Source organism: Mirounga angustirostris, unplaced genomic scaffold (assembly GCF_029215605.1).
Source record: "Mirounga angustirostris isolate CCGP_5_RB_7025 unplaced genomic scaffold, mMirAng1.0.hap1 SCAF_1, whole genome shotgun sequence".
Taxonomy (NCBI): Eukaryota; Metazoa; Chordata; class Mammalia; order Carnivora; family Phocidae; genus Mirounga; species Mirounga angustirostris.
In genome coordinates, this window is record NW_026991709.1 from 105,091,057 (window position 1) to 105,115,417 (window position 24,361).

Here is a 24,361-nt window from a genome sequence, read left to right on the forward strand (position 1 = left end):
GAATGGGAAGGGTCTGTTTCCAAAAGTGCTTAGGTTGTTGGCAGATACCATTTATTTGGGATGGTAGGGCTGAAGACCTGGAATTTGTACTGGCTATTGGCTGAAGGCTGCCTTTAGGTCCTAGAGGCCACCTACAATTATTTGCCATGTGTAACTCTCCACAGGTATTTCAAAACATGGCAGCTTGCTTCTTCAAGGCCAGCAGGAGAGTCTCCCTATGCATCTGCTAACAAGATAGGTCTGTGTGTGTGTGTGTGTGGATGTGTGTGGGGTGTGTGTGTATACATAATAACATAAACATGGGATTGATATCTTACCATCTTTGCCATTTTCTCAGAAGCAAGTCATAGGTCTCTCCCGTACTTAAGGAAAAGGGATTAGATGAGGGGATGAATACCAGGAGATGGGAATTATTGGGAGGGGGTCAACCCAGGGTCTGTCTACCATAATCCCATTGAACTAAAATACTCAGAGAGGGACTGCTTAGATATGCATGCTTTTTATTCTTCTTCTGGAGTCTAGTTGTTTTAAAAGAAGCGTGTAGGGCGCCTGGGTGGCTCAGTTGGTTAAGCGACTGCCTTCGGCTCAGGTCATGATCCTGGAGTCCCTGGATCGAGTCCTGCATCGGGCTCCCTGCTCGGCAGGGAGTCTGCTTCTCCTTCTGACCCTCCCAACCCTCCCCCCTCTCATGTGCTCTCTCTCTCTCAGTCTCTCTCTCAAATAAATAAAAAATCTTAAAAAAAAAAAGCGTGTAATTCTCTAAACAAATCAACTTTAGTTCTCTTGTATTAAAAAAAAAAAAGCCATATAAGCAATCTTGGGCAAGGCCTAGGAAGCTATAGGACCCAGAAGGGTAAAGAAGATAAAGAGGAGAGGGAAATAATGACCTCAAGCACAGTGAGGAAACCAAAATTCCAAAAATTTAGGTATTACTAGTTGATGGGGTTTTTTTGCTTATTTTATGATTGATTTTGCTTTGATTTTCCAACAATATTTGGAGCTACGTGTGTTTCATCTGTCTGTATTTAAAGTTGGCTGTTATTGCTGATTTCAACAGTTCATAGAATTACCATCCTTCTTCTTCAGTCAATTCCCTTTGCACAACACCTAAATCTTCTGAAGAAGTAAGCCTGCTTTTACTTCAGAGCTTGAATACCGGAATGTAGCTTGCCACCTGTCCTAAACTTTTCAAGTAACTTTTTGCCAAGACAAATGTGGATTATGGGCAACAACCGGGGACATTTCTGGTCTCAGAACAGGAAAAATAAAGGAACCCTTACATATTATTTTAAGTACTTTGTTTGTTAGCAGTGTTTGTGTTGAATGAAAAATTGATCCTTAGTTATGTGAGAAATAGAGAAGTGATCTGCCTGCCAATGGCCAAGTATAGACTTCAGAGACTTAACAGTTTTGCAACTGATATTTATAAACATCTGCCTTTTCCCCATAAACTTTAATATAGATTTCATCCTTTGAAACCTGCAAAACTCCCGGGTGCTTCTTCAGTCTTTATCTTGGGAACATGCTTTTTAAAAAAATGGTATTAAACGTTAGCATCTCAAAATGCTGTATTCAGCATGTTGAGCCTCCAAGATGTCCAATCCCAGAACACAAGCCATAATAGTCTTAATAAAGAGTGCTGAAAAGTATTTATTTCTAGTCCTAGTTTATGCCTTTCATTATTCCACAAATATTTATTTAATGCCTGCTTATGTGATAGGCATTTTTGGTGCTGAGATCATAGTAGCCAATATAACAGAGAAAATCCCTACCTTCATTGTGTTTATGTTCCAGTGAGTGTAAATGTTCTCTTAAAAGAATCCCCTTTAAATGTTCATAATACTTTCATATAGTTCATTGGGAAACTGCATTGGGCTTGCAAACCGATGCTGTTAATCCATTCCTGATGTTGGACTAGATTCTGGGGCTACAACTGTGAACAAAGTAGATGTCTATTCTCTCAAGGAGCTTAGAGTTTGGCATATTTCTCACCTCTGTCAAGAAATGCAGACCTGGGAAACAGGAACTTTGGAGGAGGAACTAAGGAGCCACTTGCCCATTCTATATTTTAGATCCATCATAAACTGCACACACAGTGCCTCCATCCCTGGGCTCTTGGGCTTACTACGCACTGTTACTCTGGGTAGAAGATCTGAGTGTGTGGACCTGAGGAAAGGGAATAAAATCTCAACTCAACAGAGGACAAACATGTCAGTCAGCTGGGCACGTGTAAGGCTAGCTGGCAAAGACATTAAATCCCTCTTGGGAAAGCAAGCTTTTAAGAGTGCGGTTCTGACCACCCTGTAGCAGAGGCTACAAGTCATTTGCATAATAGGAAAGCCTCAGGAGGACAGTAGAGCTATTTAATTTGGTTAGGCTAATCGTATGCCATCCATTTACAGTGTAATAGAACCTCTCTCCTCTGCCTCTTAAACAGGAACACATTGGCACAATGCCACAGGGCACATAAGACAGGGACGGTCTTCTTGGTGTGTCAATTCAACCAGCTATTGGGAGGGGGAAAATTAATTAATTTATTGATAAGTAATTTAAGACATTATTTTCCATTAAAACCAATACAGCCATATCACGGAATATAATGCAAGACCTGCAGATGCTTTTAAGATAAAAGGTAGAACTAAAACAGTGCCAGAGCCAAGGATTAAGCCCTCTCCCATGTTTCCCATCAGCCCCCTGCAACACCAACCTAACAAAAATAATGTTTTTGATATAGATACGCGATTCTCAATTTTATGCAAAGTGTAAAATACAAGACAAACTCCCCTGCAGCATTCCTTTCAACCACACGGCCACGTGACTACCCCTCCTTTTTAGAAATTCTGGAGATGCCATTAGATGCAAGAAAATGCTGGACCACTTCAGGCCTCACCCCCGACCCTGGGGCTCATGCTTACTGCCCTCCACATTTAAGAGAACTCCCTCGGAAGGGTTTGAGGTGGCTGCTCTCATGAAGGATGGGCCCAGAGACGTTTTGTCAATGCTCACTCCTTGTCCTTAGCACTGAGTCTGAGCACTGGCCACCCTACTCCCATATCCCTTCTTTTAGTCCCAGAATGCTATGTAGCAGGCAGATCGGCTTATGAGTTCTTTGTGTTTTGTGTTCCTGGAACAGGATCTGGACCAGGTACAGCTCCATCTGGAAGAAGTGAGATTCTTTGATGTATTTGGCTTCAGCGAAGCAGCAGGAGCGTGGCAATGCTTCATGTGCAACAATCCTGAGAAAGCGACCGGTGAGAGACCCCTACTGTCCACTTGCTGCTCAGAATTGCTTGTGCCCCTGGGATTCAGAGGGACCTCTGAGCCCTGCTGTTCTAGTTGGCCTTCTTCTCACATCCTAAGTTGGTAATAATGCACAGAGGGATACCTGATCACCTCTGCCTCATGCTGAGAAAAGTATCTCACCAAAGTGGGAGTTAGAGAAAGGGAAGATGTGGAAAGGGAGAGAGACATAAACCAGAAACGAGCGAAAGAAGCAACACCTTACCTATATGTAGTTATCAAGAAAGCAGTACTGGCTATTTTGCCCTGAAAGCATTCAGTTCAGCCCACATGACCCTGAGGGTTAGAGAAAAACAAGCATCCTCTCAAAAGCCCCAAAGGAAGGAGACCACAGTGAAGGAGTGAATGCATGCACAAACCCTGTCATCTTGTGATCATCCCTCACACTCCTGCTTCATGATGGAGCTATGTAAAAAGTGAAACATTTGAAGAGTGAGGAATTATTTGAGGAATACCTTCATATCTGTTATTCGCCCTCTCCTTCCCTTTCTGCTGCCCAAGGAATTTGGTCTACTGACCTTGCCTAAAAAATAATAATTACTGGGGCGCCTGGGTGGCTCAGTTGTTAAGCGTCTGCCTTTGGCTCAGGTCATGATCCCAGGGTCCTGGGATCGAGCCCCGCATCGGGCTCCCTGCTCCACAGGAAGCCTGCTTCTCCCTCTCCCACTCCCCCTGCTGTGTTCCCTCTCTCACTGTGTCTCTCTCTGTCAAATAAATAAAATATTTTTAAAAAAATAATAATTATTATTATTATTAGTGAATATGAGCCACGCCCTATGCTAAACATGTCAGATATATCTCATTAACCTTTACAATGATCTTATTAGGTTGGTACTAATATTATCTCCATTTTACTGATGGGGAAACTGAGGCCCAGAGCAATTTGATTAACTGAGGTCACACAGGTAATAAATTAACAGCAGCAGGATTTGAACCCAATCTGACTCCGGGGCCCATGCTCTTAACCATTCCACCACTCTGCCTCCTCGTTACACTTGTCCCAATCTGACCAGTGGAATTAGGTTGATAGCAAGTCTGTCTTCAGAAAGTTCCTCTGTCCTTGGAAATGGAATATTTCATCACTCATTTGCCTTCTGAGAGAACCCAGAGTTCTCAACATGGACGCTGCTCAGGAAGTGCAGTTTCAACCAAGAGAACCTCGTTCAAACCCTGTTGAGCACAAAGCCACCTCGTAGGCGAGCCATTCTCTAGAGAGCTGCAGATGACACCCCCTGTACCCGTTCCTTTCATTTGAGGATTTGGGGGCCTCTTAAAGATTACCCATTGTGGCAAGTCTATTCTCTTGCTAACTGCCAAGAAGGTAAGGCTGAATGGAAAAAAGTGTGTTTATTTGGCCAGGTGGAGGTGAGAGGGGCCAATTAAAGTGTATTACCGCACGGAGAAGGTGGGGCAGAAAGAAGCTGACAGTGAGGGATGGCGTCCTCTGTGAGGCAAGATTGTTGGCTGAAGACAGAGCGAACACCCTGATTTTAAAAACTTAATTTGAACAAATAAGGAATCGGGGAATTGGAAGTCTCCATTATAAAACTTTCTAATGAAACCTATTTCACCTATGAAAAAGACAGTGTGAAAGAAACTTTGAGAGCACGGCGAAGTAAGGCGCTTATCTTAGACAGCTCTGAGACCCTTAAGAATTCTCATTCCAAGTCAGCTGAGTCCTTAGTTCAATAAACATTTCATCCTTTCTGGCCAATGGAGGCCTCAGACAAGGGGCTGGAAGTTAAAAGCACAAAGCGTTCCTTTAATATATGTTTTCTCAAATTTGCTACCATACACTTGAAAAGAACATTTTGCAATTTGCTCTTTCTTACTTGTGTTTCTCACAGTTAAATATAGACTGAGAACATACAGCAATAAAGATTCAAACAAGGCCAAATATTTTATGGCAGAACATATTGAATCAAAATGCTTGGCCCTGAAAACTTCAGTGTACTTAGATTTCTTTGCTCACTTCCTTCTGCTACATGAAAAGGGATGCAAGTCTGCAAGAAATCCTATTTTAAACTATTATTGTCCCCAAAAACTCTTGATTCCCTGAAAAATTTATGGAGGTTGTTGATCTCATCTTGTTTTTATATAAGCATATAGATTATATATTTCATATAAGGGAAAGGTCTAACATAATACTGCTGACACATTATTCACGGAGACAATGTCTGCATTCATGTTCTTAAATTTTGAGTTTAAATATGATCAAGGAATAAATAGAAATCAATATTTTATTATTTGGTTACACACAACAAGCATAGTATCTGCATCCCACGGTTCATTTACGTAATGTATGTTTGTTGCATTGGTTGAAGGTCTTCTACAGGCTGAGGCTTGGGATAAAATATGAGTAAGCTGCAATATCTCTGCTCTGAAAGGATTCATAATCCAGTTAGGGCCAGACGGCATAGATGGAAAAGTCTAGCACACACCCTTGTATATTTATAGTAGGCAATGAATACTTGCTGAGTGAGTGAATGAATGAATAATATTTGGGAATGGCAAAATCAAATATGCCTCGAATGTTAAAATAAGATGTTTCAAGACTGTGATTATGTGTTAATCAAATCAAATATATCACTATACCACACCCAGTGCATTGTGAATCTGGTAAATGGAGGTTGGTGCTTCTTTCCTCCTTGAGAAAAGTCACTATATATAAAACAAATGGCCCACTTCCCTAACTTAGCACCTGACATACTGTGCCTGAGTCTTGTTACCATTCTGGGTTTTAATCAGTGCTCCCATAGGATCCAGATGCCCCTCACAAGGTTTAGTCTCAGAGAGGAGGGGTTTAAAGAAGCAGGATTGGAGGGCGCCTGGGTGGCTCAGATGGTTAAGCGTCTGCCTTCGGCTCAGGTCATGGTCCAAGGGTCCTGGGATCGAGTCCCACATCGGGCTCCCTGCTCCTTGGGAGCCTGCTTCTCCTTCTGCTTCTCTCTCTCTCTCTGTCTCTCATGAATAAATGAATAAAATCTTTAAAAAAAAAAAAAAGCAGGATTGGAGTCTAAGACAAAAGAAATTTTAAAATTGGATTTGGGTATTTGTTTGTTTTTTAAGTACTGACAAATGATACAACAACTGCTGTCAAGTATTCATTGTTCCAATATAAAATAAAAGATGCCGTTCAACATCTCCATAAATGAGGAATAAAACATGAGGCATTTAGAAAATTTCAATTAGACATCAGGAAAGACATCCTAAAATATAAATCCTTCTTAACACTATGTACCCTGAACTATGGGACTCATTCAGAAATTGACAGCAAATCATCTGGCTTACACAGTCACCTAAGTACATTCCCTTCTTCAGATCAAAGTCTTACCACCCACCAACACCCCTATCAATATACAGAAATTTACAGGCGTTTAATATCTAGAGTAAAATACACTTTGAATCCAGTGAGGTACAGATGAACTCAGAGGAAAATGAATGCTAGAATAGTCTAAAGGTCCTAAAATTATTATAATTGCTGTCGTTTATCATGCTAACTCTGAGCTAAGCATTTTTCTCATTATTATTGACTCCATTTTACAGATGAGGAGACTGAAACACAAAGAGGTTAAGTAATTTTCCCAAGGTCACACAGCTACCGAGGAGGTAGAACCAGGATTTAATGCAGATTAATTCCTGAATCTGAAATTTCCACCTCTTGGGCAAATCCAAATTAAGGACATGGACTATTTGAAATTCTAAGACCAATTATTCCACAATGTTATAATATCTACCTCCCTGCTGACTTATTCCATTTAAAGAAGAACAGGGGCTTTGGTAGGATCATGTATGGGAAATGATTACGTGAGGGAAATGGTTACGGTGAAAGCTACTTCCAATCTCTCCAATTGTTGATTCAGTTTCTGATAATGATTTTATAAAAGTACAGAGTAGAAGATTAGCAAATCACTGAAGTAACTCAGGAATCCTCTGAGATTTGTCTGGTGGTGTTTACTGCCAATCCCATTACTCCACATGAATGAGAGAATCGAGATTGAGCAAGTGAGTAGAACAGAACAGAACTTCCTTCTGGAAGACCATGCAAATCCCGTTTATCAGTTGGCCTCGTGTCTTGGAACTGCTAGTTCGTGTTAGCAGTAACAGTGAGTCAGCTGGACCATCCTGGAACGCATCTGGCTCTCTGTTCAGTCACATTTGTCAAAAGGAGGAGGAAGAACGAGGTCGTGACTTTCACTCTTATTTCTTCAGACACATGGGATGCCTTTGTTCTTACACCCTACAAAAAATAACTTAGAGACATCTCAGTTTTGGCACCGCGGTCCTCCTCTGTAAATCGGAGCACTCCCCCGTGTGATCGCTCTCTTAGTCACTAGATATTTAGTTGCTGAATGTGGCTGTCAGTAGGAGGTCTCCTCAGCGTATGAAAGAAAATGAAAGCATGGTTTTTTTCAGATGAACTTCTGTCAGGATTCTTTTTTAGAACTTGATTTCACATAGTTGTGCTCTAAAAGCGTGCTGTCCGTTTTATCACATGGGCAGATAGAAATGGTTTCAAAATGATGTCAAGTCAAGAAAGGCCTCTGTACGGAGATTTTCTTCACACCCTGCTGGCTAACTGGTACTAGCAGTGTGGCTTTCATGGCTGGACACCTTCAGTGTGGGCTGGATAACTCTCCCCTCCAGATACCAATGGGAGAACAGGCCCAGAGGCCTCTGAGGACACAGCCCAGAGGCTGCAAATAGTTTTGTGAGTCCATTCAATGAAACCTTTCCATTGAATTTCGTTGTCAGCTTTCACAGTACTTTGGAGGTAACAAAAAGAAAACCCCATTTTGGATTTATGTGGTGGCTAGGTTTGTCGTGTGAGGCCTTCCCTCCTGCTACATGTGTTAGACATTGTCTTACGTGCTCAGCGTTCTTCGCCCTCCTGTTCTCGTTGAAAGATGCTGCCTGATTCAGAACACTAGGCCGAATGTCAAGTGAAGATTCTTGCTGGGCATGGGGTGTGTGCTACTCTGTAATAATAGGGAGCATATGCCCGCCCCATATATGTGTCTGCGAATGACATTTAAATAAATTGTGAGATGCTGAAGTGGAATCTTTGAAAAAAAAAAAAAAAAACCATCTCTATTTGCCCATGTGATAAAAGCAGTCCAGTGCTTGTGTTCATATTTAGACACTGCTGGTGACTACCGAATATGCGTTCCTTATGTAAAATGGAACCCCAGCTTGTTGTGCAAAGATACTCTCATTAATGACAAAATAAAGACACACATACTGACTCAGATAAATCATTATCCTAAAATCATTTTCCTTTTCCCCCTCTTCCCATTTTCCTGTTTTATGCCTTTCTGGCATGGGCATGCCTCTCTCTTTTAAACCTTCCCACACACTCACATCTCTCTCTCACAACACACACACGCTTGCCCGTGGGCACCCACACTGGTATACACAGACACACCACACCCCCGGAGAATAAATGCCTCTCCTCTGTTCTTTCTGTTCTCTGCCAACACTTCTGGGTCTGTTGTTAATCATCTCCCCCACTAGACAGCGAACCAGAGGAGATTATTGATCCTTCTATGCCCTACCCAGGCAGTACCCAGCATATAGAAGTGTTCAACAAGTATTTCGCATATGGATGTACTATTGAGTAATTCGTGGATAACCTAAGGGATGGGATGACTATGGAAGATGCAGGATTTGTTTTGAAATTAACTTTCAAATCTAATACTTTCTCAAAATTAAATAAACACTGAACTGAAAGCTTAAAGGAGCAACTTTTGCAAAATAAATGTTTATAAGAAAAAATGTTGTTGTGCACAGGATTTTAACATACCCAATTTTAGTATTTTACTAAAAGGTTTCAATACACACATACACATAGAGTCCATAGTAAACTTGCTAGTAACACGTGGGAAATAAGCTAAGATCAGTAACCTAGTACCCTTCAGGGTTAATTTCTATTCTTCGTCTCCCATCACTTCCTAATCCTTCTGCCTTTTCATATTGGGTTAACAATCTTATCTTGAAATAGGATAAAAGTGTCTGATAGGCCTTATACTGGCAGCCAAGCGTTAGTCACCCCATGGTTCTCCACAAAAAAATCATTGTGCATGGAAATGAGTCCTTTTCCACTTGGAGAATCAGTTGAGTCCAGCCAATCTATGGAGGAGGAGAAGTATGCTTTCAAAAGGCAGACTAGAGTGAGTGAACCAGTCTCTTATCCCTATACAGGCTTAAGATAACATTGATTTAGACCTCTTGCGGCCATCGCTGAAGCGCCAGCGGCCAAAGTGAAGTTTAATCCCTTTGTGACTTCTGACCGGAGCAAGAACCGAAAATGGCATTTCAATGCACCTTCCACATTCGCAGGAAGATCATGTCTTCCCCTCTTTCCAAAGAGCCGAGACAGAAGTACAACATTCGATCCATGCCCATCCGAAAGGATGATGAACTGCAGGTTGTGCGAGGACACTACAAAGGTCAGCAGATTGGCGAAGTAGTCCAGGTTCACAGGAAGAAGTACGTCATCTACATTGAACACGTGCAGCGAGAGAAGGCAAACAGCACAACCGTCCATGTGGGCATTCACCCTAGCAAGGTGGTTATCACCACAGACTAAAACTGGACAAAGACCGCAAAAAGATCCTTGAACGTAAAGCCAAATCTCGCCAAGTAGGAAAGGAAAAGGGCAAATATAAGGAAGAAACAATTGAGAAGATGCAGGAGTAAAGTAATCTTATATGCAACTTGAAATAAAAACTGTTAAAATGAAAAAAAAAAAGATAACATTGATTTAAAGAATTTTTATGTAGCTCCAAAACAAAGCACTTAATATATTTCAAAAGAACTCTAGTTATCACCTTTCAGAGTAACTCTAACTTTTTATTTACCTATATAAACACATTAGGAAAGAAATTTATTTTTCAGCCACAAACTCACCTATATAAAAGACATACAGGTGCTTTTAGCAGCCACAGAGAATAAAGTCATCAAATATCTCAAGAAGGTGGTGATATTTTGCATAGGATTTCATCCTTCCCACCTTCTCGTATACATTACCCTTTCTTACCTATTCTGTTTCTTCCTCCTAATTGAATCCTCCCATTGGCTTGTTTTAACTTATTTTATTTAAACTCAATTAGTTAACATATGGTGTATTATTAGTTTCAGATGTAGAGTTCAGTTATTCATCCATTGCATGTAACACCCAGTGCTCATTACATCACGTGCCCTCCTTAACGCCCATCACCCATTTACCCCATCCCCCCACCCACCTCCCCTCCAGCAACCCTCAGTTTATTTCCTAGAGTTAAGAGTCTCTTATACTTTGCCTCCCTCTCTGATTTTGTCTTATTTTTCCCTCCCTTCCCCATGATCCTCTGTTTTGTTTCTTAAATTCCTCTATGAGTAATACTATATGATAATTTTCTTCCTCTGATTGACTTATTTTGCTTAGCATAATACAATCCAGTTCTATCCATGTCATTGTAAATGGTAAGATTTCATTCTTTTTGATGGCTGAGTAATATTCCATTACACACACACTCGCACACACACACCCCATCTTTATTCATCTGTTGATGGACATCTTGGCTCTTTCCATAGTTTGGCTATTATGGACATTGCTGCTATAAACACTGGTGTGCAGGTGGCCCTTTGAATCACAACGTTTGTATCCTTTGGGTAAATACCTAGTAGTGCAATAGCTGGGTCATAGGGTAGCTCTATTTTTGACTTCTTGAGGAATCTCCATACTGTTTTCCAGAGTGGCTGTACCAGCTTGCATTCCTACCAACAGTGTAAGAGAGTTCCCCTTTCTCTGCATCCTCACCAACATATGTTGTTTCCTCGCTTAATTTTAGCCATTCTAACTGGTGTGAGGTGGTATCTCATTGTGGTTTTGATTTGTATTTCCCTGATGCCGAGGGATGGTGGTATTTTTTCCTGTGTTTGTTAGTCATTTGTATGTCTTCTTTGGAGAAATGTCTGTTCATGTCTTCTGTCCATTTCTTGACTGGATTATTTGTTTTTTAGGCGTTGAGTTGGATAAGTTCTTTATAGATCTTGGGTACTAGCCCTTTATCTGGTAAGACATTTGTAAAAATCTTCTCCCATTCTGTAGGTTGTGGTTTGGTTTTGTCAACTTTTCCTTTGCTGTGCAAAAGCTTTTTATCTTGATGAAGTCCCAAGTTCATTTTTTCTTTTGTTTCCCTTGCCTTTAGAGACATGTCCAGCAAGAAGTTCCTGTGGCCAAGATCAAAAAAGTTGCTACCTGTGCTTTCCTCTAGGATTTTGATGGATTCCTATCTCATATTTAGGTCTTTCATCCATTTTGAGTTTATCTTTGTGTATGGTGTAAGAAAATGGTCCAGTTTCATTCTTCTGCATGTGGCAGTCCAATTTTCCCAACACCATTTGTTGAAGAGACTGTCTTTTTCCATTGGATATTCTTTCCTGCTTTTTCAAAGATTAGTTGCCCATAGAGTTGAGGGTTCATTTCTGGGTTCTCTCTTCTGTTCTGTTAATCTATGTGTCTGTTTTGTGCCAGTACCATGCTGTCTTGATGATTACAGCTTTGTAATAGAGCTTGAAGTCCAGCATTGTGAGGCCCCCAGCTTTGGTTTTCTTTTTAAACATTCCTCTGGCTATTCAGAGTCTTTCCTGGTTCCATAAAATTTTAGGATTATTTGTTCCAGCTCTGTGAAAAATATCAATATTTTGATAGGGATTGCATTGAATATGTTGATTGCTCTGGGTACCATAGACATTTTAACAATTTTTGCTCTTCCAACCCATGAGCATGGAACATTTTTCCATTTCTTTGTGTCTTCCTCAATTTCATAAGTGTTCTGTAGTTTTCAGAGTACAGATCCTTTACCTCTTTGGTTAGGCTTATTTCTAGATATCGTATCATTTTTAGTGCACTAGTAAATGGGATTGATTCCTTAATTCCTCTTTCTTCTGTCTCATTGTTAGTGTATAGAAATGCAATTGATTTCTGTGCCTTGATTTTATATCCTGCCACATTGCTGAATTCCCATATGAGATCTAGCAATTTTAAGGTGGAGTCTTTTGGCTTTTCCACATAAAGTATCATGTCATGTGCAAAAAGTGAGAGTTTGACTTCTTCTTTGCCAATTTGAATGCCTTTTATTTCTTTGTGTTGTCTGATTGGTGAGGCTAGGACCTCTAGTACTATGTTGAACAACAGTGGTGAGATTGGGCTCCCTGTCATGTTCCTGACCTAGGGGGAAAGCTCTCAGTTTTTCCCCACTAAGAATGATATTCACTGTGGGCTTTTCATAAGTGGTTTTTATGATATTGAGGTATGTTCCCTCTATCCCTACACTGTGGAGAGTTATAATCCAAGAACGGATGCTGTATTTTATCAAATGCTTTTTTTGCATCAATTGAGAGGATCATATGCTTCTTGTCCTTTCTTTTATTTATGTAGTATATGACATTAATTGATTTGCAGATGTTGCAAATGCATTCCTTTGCATCCCAGGAATAAATCCCACCTGGTCATGGTGAATAATCCTTTTAATGTATTGTTGGATCCAATTGGCTAGTGTCTTGGTGAGAATTTTTGCATCCATGTTCATCAAAGATATTGGTCTGTAATTCTCCTTTTTGATGGGGCCTTTGTCTGGCCAACACTGCCAGTCAGTCTCCCATGTTGTAGCCAGAATGGTCTCTTCAAAACACAACTCTGATGGTGCCACTCCCCTGCATGAAACCTTACAACAGCTTCCCACAGCTCTTAGCTTAAAGACCAGATTCTATAATATGCCCCTCACAGCCTCACATGCAATGGTCTCTCCCATCCTCTGCAGCCTCATCTTGTCCCATATGTCACCTATTCTCTCTCTCCACTCAGGCTAGAAGGATCTTCTTTCAGTTTCCCATATGCACCATGCTTCTTCCTGCCACTGGGCTTTTGTATGGAGTGCCCTTTCTCCCCTCCTCATCTAGTTAATAGAGATCTTAGCCTTCCCATTACAGTTCAAATTCACTGCCATGGGGAAGCCTTCTGTGACCTCCCTGCCTAATACTAAGGTCCTCAAAGCCCTTCAGACTTCTTCTCATGACAGTTGTTATACCTGCTGTCTTGTGTTTTCATATATGGTTATTTGATTAATGTCTATTTCCTCTGGTAAATAGTAAATTCTATGAAGGGAACTCTCCTCATCCATCCATCTTCAGCCCCTAGCACACAATGTTCAATAAATATTTACCAAATAAGTGAACATCCAAAGTTTGTATCATCTCAGAAAATTTTTAGTAAAATTTTTCTCAGCAAATGATGACAAAAAACAAATTAATGAATTCACAGTGATTCATTTTAAGAGACAAAGGTATTCATATGATAACATTTTGAGTGTAATTTTTCTGCCAAATGTATTCTTTGAATAAATAGTATCTTCTTAAATAAGTTCTTTTCAAAAGTAATATGGGAGATCATTTTATTTAACAGAAAGTCACGTATTGTGTGTGTTTGATATTGATATCTCTCTCTATATATGAGATTTATATTTTTTTCTTCCAGAATATGCCTTCTTTTGAAGGTATTTATCTTTAACAATCAGGAAGGAATATCTAAGAATTCAAGTATCACAAATGAAATTCATGACAGTCTCAATTATGGGTTTTTCATGCACAGTGCAATGCTTTTAAGACAAAAGTTAGAGAAACCAAAAAAGTACACAGTATAAGGGATTTCTGAATCTGGATGGAAGTCACTATGAAATGTGAATAGTAATTGTAATTGTACAGGAGTTACCATCCACTGTCATAAGAACAAGCAGGATGTCTGGAAGAAAGGGGAGAAACCACAGATGATGTGGAAAACACTCCCAATGCAGCCCAATCCATACTGGATTGGCTTGAAAATGGCAGTCTTGGTGAAGTGTTCACCTCCCTTTTGGGACTCTTTGAATTGCCTGTTACACCTTAACTTCAAAGCCTGAAGTCCTTGAACCTTAAATGTGTTCCCCATCTCACTCTGAATTCTCTTGTTATTCCTAACACTTTCATGTAGATTTCACTACATTCTTGATTTGAGGGAGGGAGGCAGGTTTTATCCTGGTGCCATTAAGTTATATTTATAAAAACCAAACGTTCATCATCACAACAAAAGGATGATGATGATGATCATTTTATGTTGTTGATGATGATGATATCATGATCATGATGATCATTATTGATCTTTATTGATCCCTTACAATATACCAGGCATTTGCTTAAGCAAGGTCACAGTTAACCTTAATGGCACTTTTGTGTGTCTTTATTTCTGGTGGATGAAATCCACTTGGGGGTGTATGGCTTGAACAGCAAAATACAAGCTGAATTTCAGCCTCTACTCACCACCTTGGCTGCCTGCTTCTGTGCAGTGAACAACCTACACAGCCATTCATGGTGGCCCCGTTGTTAAGCATGACTACTCTAGAGAGGATAAAACTGAAGCTCAGTGAAGTAATTTGCATTAGAATAGTCAGTTGTTAAGTAGCAGATTCCGGCTTCTGCTGAGCTCTGGCTCCAGAATCACTGCCTTTGCCCCATAAACTATAGGCCTATACCAGAGAAAGTTTTGGTGTAGCCCCGAGTGGTCTATTATAGTGGTGAGTAAACATGGTATTCAGCACACTATGTTTAAGTAAGTTATAAATGGCTAAAGACATATTCAGAATTGCAAGACACTTAAAACGAGATGGAGACCTTCAATCATTGAACTCTAGTGCTCTTGAGATAAAAAGGGGTTGTGTAACTACAGAAATTATTATTTTTCTTTTTTTTTTTAAGATTTTATTTATTTGACAGAGAGAGACACAGCGAGAGAGAGAACACAAGCAGGGGGAGTGGGAGAGGGAGAGGCAGGCTTCCCGCCAAGCAGGGAGGCCGATGCGGAGCTCGATCCCAGGACCCTGGGATCATGACCTGAGCCGAAGGCAGATGCTTAATGACTGAGCCACCCAGGCGCCCAGATATTTTTCATTATGTTCTATTACAAAGCCTTAGAGTCCACTCTGCACAATGTCTGAGGATCCTTAGGACTGGTCTCTCCTTGACTTTCACACCAACTCTGGCCCTTCAAGTCCCACCAGGCTCCCATCACATAGAATGAGTTAGTTTCTAGAAGCCATTGCACAACCCCTCTCTAAGCCTTGGCCTTTTGCCTATGTTTTTTGTTTCCATTTTTGTTTTTTCAGTGTACCTCTTCTCCCTTCACCTTCCTCACCTCAGAATTCGGCTCAGACACATTTACTCCAGGAAGCTTTGCTGCTTCCCCTGCCCCGTTAAGAAGAGGTGCCTCTCCAGTGTGTTCCAGTCTCCCTTACCTCTGGCTTTCAGTTACAGTTGACCACTAGCGACAAAGGCAGAAGATCAGAGGGAGGGAGCAGAGTGAGGTTGGATTATTTATTCCCAGCTTCCCCTCTGCTTGGTCACTGCAGGTTGACTGTGTCCTATGCCCAAGGCCACAGCTCCTGTCAGTCAGTGTTCTCCATACAGGTTTCCCTCTGAGTCCTAACTGTTCTCTCCGCTCTCTTCTTCAGGCAGAGGCATGTTATGCCTTTCCATGGTTCCTGGCCCCAGAGTACTATGGTGCTTTTTCTACACCTTGCTCACATCTGTGTAAATAGTCCCTTTATTAACTCCCCTCAATTACCCAGCTTGAGGTGTCCTCTGTTTCCTGCTGAGACTCTCTGTGATATATAACTGATCCCATCTGGGGCCCAGGGGGGCTTCATGCCTGTGCTGGCTGGACCTTCACAGGCTCCAGGCTCCTGCTTAGTCCTTAAGAAAAGCAAAGTCCTTTCTAATGAGTCTTCAAAAGGACCTTCAATTAACGTCCAATATGACCTCACCATGACAGTTTGTTACCCAATCTCTTTCCTGGATCTTACACCTAGAAAATCTTGCATTGCCTTCACACCCTCAGCCCTCCACCCATGGCTTTGTCCCAGAACAACTGCTTTATGAAGTTGCTTCTAAGTTCATGGATCCTTCCAGATTCTTACACATCCCTCTTGTACCTCTGCCCTTTTCTGCCCTCTTCCTAAATACCCTTTTTCCTTCCCTAGCACAAGCCCAGCTCCCATGTCACCTCCTCCTAGCCAGAAGTAGAATTTCCTTTCTTTGAGTGTTGTGGTGCTTGGCTTTTCCTTCTCCAGTGGCACTTGCCAAACTCCACATTGAACTGTATAATTTGTAAAATGCTTGACCTCACCTACAAGATGATAAATCCAAGTTCCCTCTGTACTGAGCATTGTAAACCCCTCAGATCCAAACACAGTGCCTTACAGCTTATCTGTGCTCAAAAGTACATGTGGGATGGCTGGATGGTTGACAGATGAACAGACGACTATTCTTTATTGCTTTGCTCTTCCTGCCATGGGGCTCCTCAGCTTTAAGGTCTTTGTCTGGTATTTCTTCACTCTTATTCACCAACTGCATGCTGAGTAAGATTAATACCTTCAAAATTCATTTTTTAGCAACATAAATATCTTCAACCCTTGGTGCACACAAGAAATACAATTAATGTATAAACATTTGTATTGACACTCAGAAAGACTTTTAAGTTGGTAAACACAGTAACAGTTTGGGCTCCAATTGCTTGAGAGAATTCAGTTTAATATTCCATAGCTTTTCAGCCAACTGACAATTGAAGAGAAGAACAGATCCAGGTTGGTAGAGATGTCTTAGCCAAATTGTGGCACTTTAAATGAACTAATGCATTAATTGGTAAATGAGAAAATATTTATTTATCTTGCATGTGTTACGTGCTAACAAGACTAACAAGATAGTTTCAGACACATGATCGTTCTCTCAGTCTAATTCCACATGTTATTTTTCAAATAGATTATGATCATACCTAGAAAAAATTAGTTCCCTGTTTTGATCATGAAGACAGGGTTATCATGAGAATTATTGCTTACAAGGATATGATATGGGCAATAGACCTTTTAAAATGAAACATGGCCTCTCATGCATATGCTAGATATAATTGCAAAAAAAATTAAGAGATGGGATAGTAAGTGGAAAAATTTTAAGTCTCTTTGTTTTTTGCCTTTGAAACTATTTTTAAATTAATCCTACAGCTACAAATAGCCTGGCTTTTACAAAATTATCTAAAGCCGACTCTGATGACTAAATTGGGTCCTCACATGCAGCTACTTTAAAGTTCTGCTAACATTTCCTTCCTACAACCCTTTCCATGGACTTTTTCCCTGGGATAATTTTGCCTGAGCTATACAGTGATAAGCCTCTGCTTGGCAGCATTTCTCGACAGTCCTTCAACCTTTTGTGCTCCAGTAAACCTGTCATTTTGTCTTGAGTCTTTCATGGTCATTATGGTCATATGGGCATTATGTAAGTCTGTGGGTATGATATCCTGCCACTCTGTGTCTCAAGCAATTCCTTCAGCTATTTTGCCAAGTTCTCCTTGCAAATTTTTGTCACATACTCTTCAAGTACAACATTTGTAAAGTCTTTTTTTTTTTTTAAGAGAGAGAGAGCAAGTGAGCATGTGGGCAAGTGGGGGAGGGGCCGAGGGAAAGGGAGAGAGAGAATCTTAAGCAGGCTCCATGTTCAGTGCTTGGAGCCCAACATGGGGCTGGATCTCATGACCCTGAGATCATGACCTGAGCCGAAATCAAGTCGGATGCTTAATCAACTGAGCCACCCAGGCACCCAAGTGCAACATTTGGATCTGCCTTGAGAAGAAATACTTGAAGCTAATTCCTTATGTCAGATCCAGAAGGATCCATGGGCTTAAATATTACCTAAATCAACCATGATTTCTAATCAGCTCAGGTATCATGACTATTTCAAATGCCTCTTTGAGTAAATATAGAAGACTGAGACTAGAAAACTGTACTGTTATGAAGCCATTACATTAAATAATCTTACCATTAAATCCATGGCAAGAAAGCAATGTGATTACAAGCTATGAAGTAAAGTCTAATAAAAGCAGAGGATGGAGGGGGCCATAGTGCTTACTTACCTAGTATCTTCACATAAGTTTCTTAATTTTGACTTTTGATCTCATCATCTTTGTAAATCAGGTGGGGTCTTGCTGATCAGAAAACTATAGTTGAAAGGACTCAAATCTAACTCTTCTGAATTCTTATTAAAAAAATCCTTGATCATCATAATTAGATTAGCAATTTTTTCTCATTTGGAAGCATAGGAAATGGATGTTTTAGGAAAGATTTTAATGTAAGTCTCAGCCTGGGTCTTTCATTATTTGTTTGTTTAGAGTTTGTTTTCTTTTTATCTTGGATCTCCCTTTGGACCTTCTGTTCCTCCTCTCAGACAGACTGCTGCCCCCTTCGTGACTCAAGAGCACGCTGTTAGTAAACACTGAACCCATGGTCCAGGCCACTGTGAGGCTATTCTGGCTCTCGAGGACATACAGCCCAGGAAAGACCTAGCATCTGTCCTAAGTGCTTTATCCGAGGTAACTGTGGAGTGTAGAGGCCGCGCAAAGGAAGCGAGCATCATGGTTATGAGAAAATTAAATTTTCAAAGAGCATTACAGTCTTTAATACTCTAAATCAGATGATTCCTAAGTAAAGCAAAGCAAAGCACTGAAATCATTTTCTTTTCTTTTCTTTTTTTTTTTAAATATTTTATTTATTTATTTGAGAGAGAGAGAGAGAGCACAAGTGAGAGGCAGCGGGAGAAGCAGACTCCCCACTGAGCAGGGAGCCTGATGCAGCACTCCATCCCAGGACCCTGAGATCATGACCTGAGCCGAAGGCAGACACTTAACTGACTGAGCCACCCAGGCGCCCCTGAAATCATTTTCTTGAAATTGATAGTCAATACTTCTTGAGTTCCTGGTTTCCCTATGCTCTGCTGGGCACGATACTAGCTGCCATGAAGATTCTCCAAAGATGGGAGACACTTCTCAACACTAAAGTCTCAGATCAAAGATACCCTCAAATGTCCAAGCTCTTTCCTGACCACCTATGTGAGTGTGCACCAACCCCCAGGTCCCTCCCTACTCCATTTTTTTCATAGCCCTGTCACTATCTAATAATATATTTGATAGTATTTTCAGTTTTTAGCTTTAATTTGGGGTTGACAATAGAACATTCAATTGAATAGACATCAAATGGGGGTAGGGGGGAGGGAGGCCAAAGTAGCCTTAGTAGAATTTTGTTTATGAAAACTGTACATTTCACTGGAGGGCACATACTGCATGGAGCACTGGGTGTTATATGCAAACAATGAATCATGGATCACTACATCAAAAACTAGTGATGTACTATATGGTGACTAACATAACATAATGAAATAAAATTAAATTTAAAAAAAAAGAAAACTATACATTTCATACATTTCATCATTCTTATCCTGAAAATGCTGTCAAGGTGGAGAAATCCTCTTTGTCTAAAGTAGTTATTTGACCTATATTAGAAAAGAGAAGTGGTAGGATAGGAAGAATAGGTTGTGTTTATATGGTCAAACAGGCACTGTCTAAATTTCCAAATGATGGAACACATTTCATTACTTCCAAAGTGCTATGAAAATTGAACATAATATATGTAAGTAAATATTGTCATAATCCCCAGAAATCAGATGCTTACCTATGAATTTGGAGAGTAAATCTTAGGTAGTTGACAAAATGAATGAAATTCTTTAGTTCAACATTAAAACTTCTGACTTTTGACATTGTAACACATCTTCTAATTCTATGATTATGTGTAATCATACACACTCTACTTCACTGCAAAATTAACCTTTTCACTCAAAAAATACTTACAGATTTGCTGTATTTGCCAGGCACCATATTAGTTGCCTGGTGATATATCGGTGAACAAAGCAAAGGCCCTCATGGAGCTTTCAGTTAAATGGGAAAGACAGACATGAATCAGATAAACACCAATAACTATCTACCAATGATGCTTGATGTAAAAGAAATATGCCAGATGCTATGAGAACATATGGCAAGGGAAGCCACTCTGGTCTGAGTTTGGGGAAGTTCTCCCAAAAGAAGCAACATTTGAGTTGACTCATGGAATGATTAGTTGTTGACTGGGCAGAGATGAGCATATGCAGAATGGAGAAGGAGTATGTGTGTTCCAGAGTGGAAATAACCATGTCCAAAAGAGTTGGGCTTGCCTTTGCAATGTTGTGTCTTCAGGAAAAATACATCTTTGGGGGCACTCCTTTGACTTTTGCTGCCAAATAGTTAAATACACTTGGTTTGTGATTAGTCATAAAGCTGTGCTTCTAAGCAGTTCATCTGTACAGACTATCATGAAACAAAAGAGTTAAGAAGCACAGAAAGCTGGATATCTGGATACGCCTTAAAAACTGCTAACCAGATCCTCTTTTTGTGAACTATATTCCTTTTGAAAATCTCAGTGAGGACTTTCAACAGGTTCCCATTATCATATCTAAATTGTGCATTCCTTTAGGGACAAAGGGGGAAAGATTAACCAAATTCATAATTTATTAGCACACTTTCCAAATATGCCTACTGGGTTCTCGTTCATTGTACAATTCTGACTTTTGATTGCTTGCCAAATAAATAATGGGAAATAAATAGTTTGATCATTCTCTTACCTTCAACAGTTGTAAATCAAGATGGCCAGCCTCTCATAGAAGGAAAACTTAAAGAGAAGCAAGTCAGATGGAAGTTCATCAAAAGGTGGAAAACTCGTTATTTTACACTGGCTGGAAATCAACTTCTGTTTCAAAAAGGAAAGTCTGTAAGTTTCCCCCTTGTCTTTTACACTTGTATTTTTAAGGTCTTGATCTACATCAACCAGGTAGGCATTTTGTCCTGAGTTAAAACGCCAATAATTTGTCCTTTTCCATTAATAATTTCACAGTGTCATTTTTTTTTTTTTTGCATATGTCCCTTGGACTGTCTATTCTGTTCAGTCCTATGTTAGTTGGTTTACTGTCTCTCTTCAGTTTATTACAGGAGATCTTTTTTAAGTTGACTTAAGTTTAGAAGATAAACTGCCAAAGGACTACCCAGTGAGCTTGATTTGAACCGTGTGCCTTTTGTTCCCTTATAGATCACCTACATAAATTAATAGCTTATGATATTGACCCTGACTTCCTTTATAACTAAAGGTTATATTTGGAGTCAGGGACCCAGGGAAGAGAGACAGCAGGCTGGGAGAAAGAAAAAGGCTGATTTATTTTAAGTACTTTTCATAGTCAACTAAGTTCAGTGCTGGTTAGGGAAAACCACTATCATCTTGCAGTCATTTAATACTCAGTTAAATAGAACAGGATTCTAAAAGAATTAATAAATATTCATTTAATGTAATTTTCAATCTGAACTAGGATGCTCAGTAAATATCTGTACTCTGAAATTTCAGTGAGAAACTTCTGAAATAGCATTTTATTCCAATCAGCAATGCAAAGTTATTCCTTTCTTCTCAAGTCAGTTTTATTTATCATTAAATTCTATTCATTCAGGATCAGGGAGAAAGAAATCTTGACCTACCTCTTGGATATTTTGAATATAATAATAATAGCTTAGCACATGCCACCCTGGATTGCCTTAAAGAATCCTCAAAACGGTCCTTTGAGGTCAGCACTATTGTTTTTGTCATGTTACATATGGGTAAATCTGGGGTGCCTTTCCCTCCCTCTCTCCCTCCCTGCCAGCGGATGGAAGCATATTCCTCTGGGCTGGGTGATCTCGGTGGCCTTCTGCACAGTGCACAGGCCCTGAGAGCTGGTGTCTTTCCCAGGATGGGCAGGCACCAGGTTAGATCTGACAGAAAGAAAGCCTTGTGGAATCTGACTTGAGTGGGAAGTGGGGGCACTTTCGGTCTTTATCTCGCCTGCCAGGCAAGCCAGGGAGAGCAAGACCCTGGCCTTTGGATTTCTGTCTTGTCCCACTCTTACAGGTATTATTTGAGCCCCAGAATCAGAGTGATGTGGAAATATGTGCATATGTACACATGGTCATCCATCCACTCCTGTGGAAAGATGCCCAGAGAACACGCATACAACACCCTGCTGATGCCTTTACACCTACTGTGCCCCACTCATGGATTTGGGGACCCAGGGTCTGTCAGTCATTGCCAGGATATCAAAGATATCTGGGAAATACAAAGGAACTAAAGGTTCTGACAAGTCTTGCAGGAAAGAGCCCACTTAATTTTGTTTAACTACTATATCTCAAACTTGTTCCACCATATGGTACTTTTACATCATGTAACATCAGACCCTCCCCACTCCCTTCCCCTTGTGAGAGAGAGAGAGACAGAGACAGAGAGAGAGAGACTTTGATTGGCTTGACCAAAGTTAGAGCCAGTAAGGTAAAAAGGGATAAAACTGGAGTCAGGCACAGGCCGCGTGACATCAAAGCTTGTTGTTAAATGAATGTACTGTCCTGCTTCCCGGGAATACTTAAAATACAGAGCAGTGGCAAACCAAACTGTGTTTGAATTCATTAAAGAAAGATTTTAAATTATTTAAAAATTATGAGTCACTGAAAACATATGCACTATATCTTTAGAGTGCTCATTATAAAATGTATTTGAACTTTTTACGCAACAGGAATAAAGTATGGTATATCCGAATTATGACAAATTTTGATGAACGCTTTTTTAATTAATAAAACGTCATGTTAACTTTTTGAACGGAAAAAAAAAACCCTAAGCTCATGCTACTTTATTCATCTGCGTGTATTATTAAATATACAGATGGACTTTTCTGTGGCTGAAGATCTTTTTGAAAGGGAAGCATAATGGTTATTCAGACAGTTACTGGACTCAATTCAGACAGTTATTGGAGGTTTAAAGAAACTTTCCTTAGCATAGCTGCACACTGAAGTATTTTTAAAGTGTTTAAAATGACCATCTGAATTTCCTGTTTTTATTAAAGAAATCAGAAGTTAAGATGCAATGATTTCTCAGATCCCTTGAGACAGAGCAGAGTTAGTGCATAAGAATATTTTTCCTGAGCTCAAATAATGACCTTTATACTTCTTGATTCAGAGCTTTTTAATAAAGCTTAGAGTAGGCTATTTTATAATTGGCTAACTTGTTTGATATCTTTATAGGGAAATAATGGTTTGACATTTCAGAAATCTGACAGAACATGTGGCTCAAATATTGAGAAATATATAATGTACTATAACGACCACAGCAAATTCCCTCTCATCCCCAGGGACACAGTGACCTAGCAGGGGTCATCAGTCCAGCTGAAGCTTCAACCCCTTTCTTGTAAATGAGAAAAATGTGCATTTTTAATAAGGACTGAAAGACTATGGTGTTATTTTTTTACTTTCGCGTTCGTAAGGTCTTGATCTCTACCAACCAGCTAGGCAGTGGTGCCCTTTGACTTCCTGTCCACTTCTCTTGGGTAATTCACTGTCCCTCTTTAGAGAACTATGGTAACTTTTTGTTTTCTTGATCAGTTCCTCCATGTATCAATTTCTGTTCTATAGACTAATTCAAAGAAATACAATCTTATTACTGTCAGATATTTACCATAAACCAAATTAAGCTAGCAAATTATTATCTTGTGCAGGTATCTTCAAACTTTATTCTGTCTATTCCCTAAAAGAATTTTGAAAATCTGTGTAATACCTTGCAGCATTTTAAGTTTATCATAAGTTTAAACAGTCCACAAACTGTAATTTCTGTTGAATTGAAAATATTATCATTTTAAAATAAAAAGTTCACACCTCTCCTTTAAGTATAACCATTGGAATAAGATACCGTAGCAATTTGACACCTAACACCATCCATTAAAGAAATACATAAATTAGTTCATCTTTATTTTTTTTACTATGTTCAGTTAGCCAGCACATAGTACATCATTAGTGTTTGATGTAGTGTTCAGTGATTCATTAGCTGCATATAACACCCAGTGCTCATCACAACACATGCCCTACTTAATACCCATCACAATGTTTACATGGTATCATTTTTCTTTGAAATCATATTGTTTTCTACCAGTCCCACAGCATTTTATCCTGATCACCCAATCATTTTTTACTGCAATAAAACTATGTATATAAATTGAAATTTAATTATTTTAATATTTTGTGAGTATCAGTCTCTAAATGTTAGATATTTTATTATTATATTTTTAAAATTATATC

General features: G+C 39.8%; 1 protein-coding gene and 1 pseudogene across 1 annotated transcript in view; both read left to right on the forward strand.

Annotated features, from left to right (window-relative positions):
- Positions 1–24,361, forward strand: part of VEPH1 (ventricular zone expressed PH domain containing 1) — a 224,363-nt gene that overhangs the window by 197,313 nt on the left and 2,689 nt on the right. Inside the window, exons 12-13 of the mRNA XM_045903484.3 lie at positions 3,134–3,251; positions 20,857–20,993. Of these exons, the coding sequence (XP_045759440.2) occupies positions 3,134–3,251; positions 20,857–20,993 (255 nt within the window). The remainder of the gene's footprint in view (positions 1–3,133; positions 3,252–20,856; positions 20,994–24,361) is intronic.
- Positions 4,419–10,036, forward strand: LOC123834368 (large ribosomal subunit protein uL24-like; annotated as a pseudogene).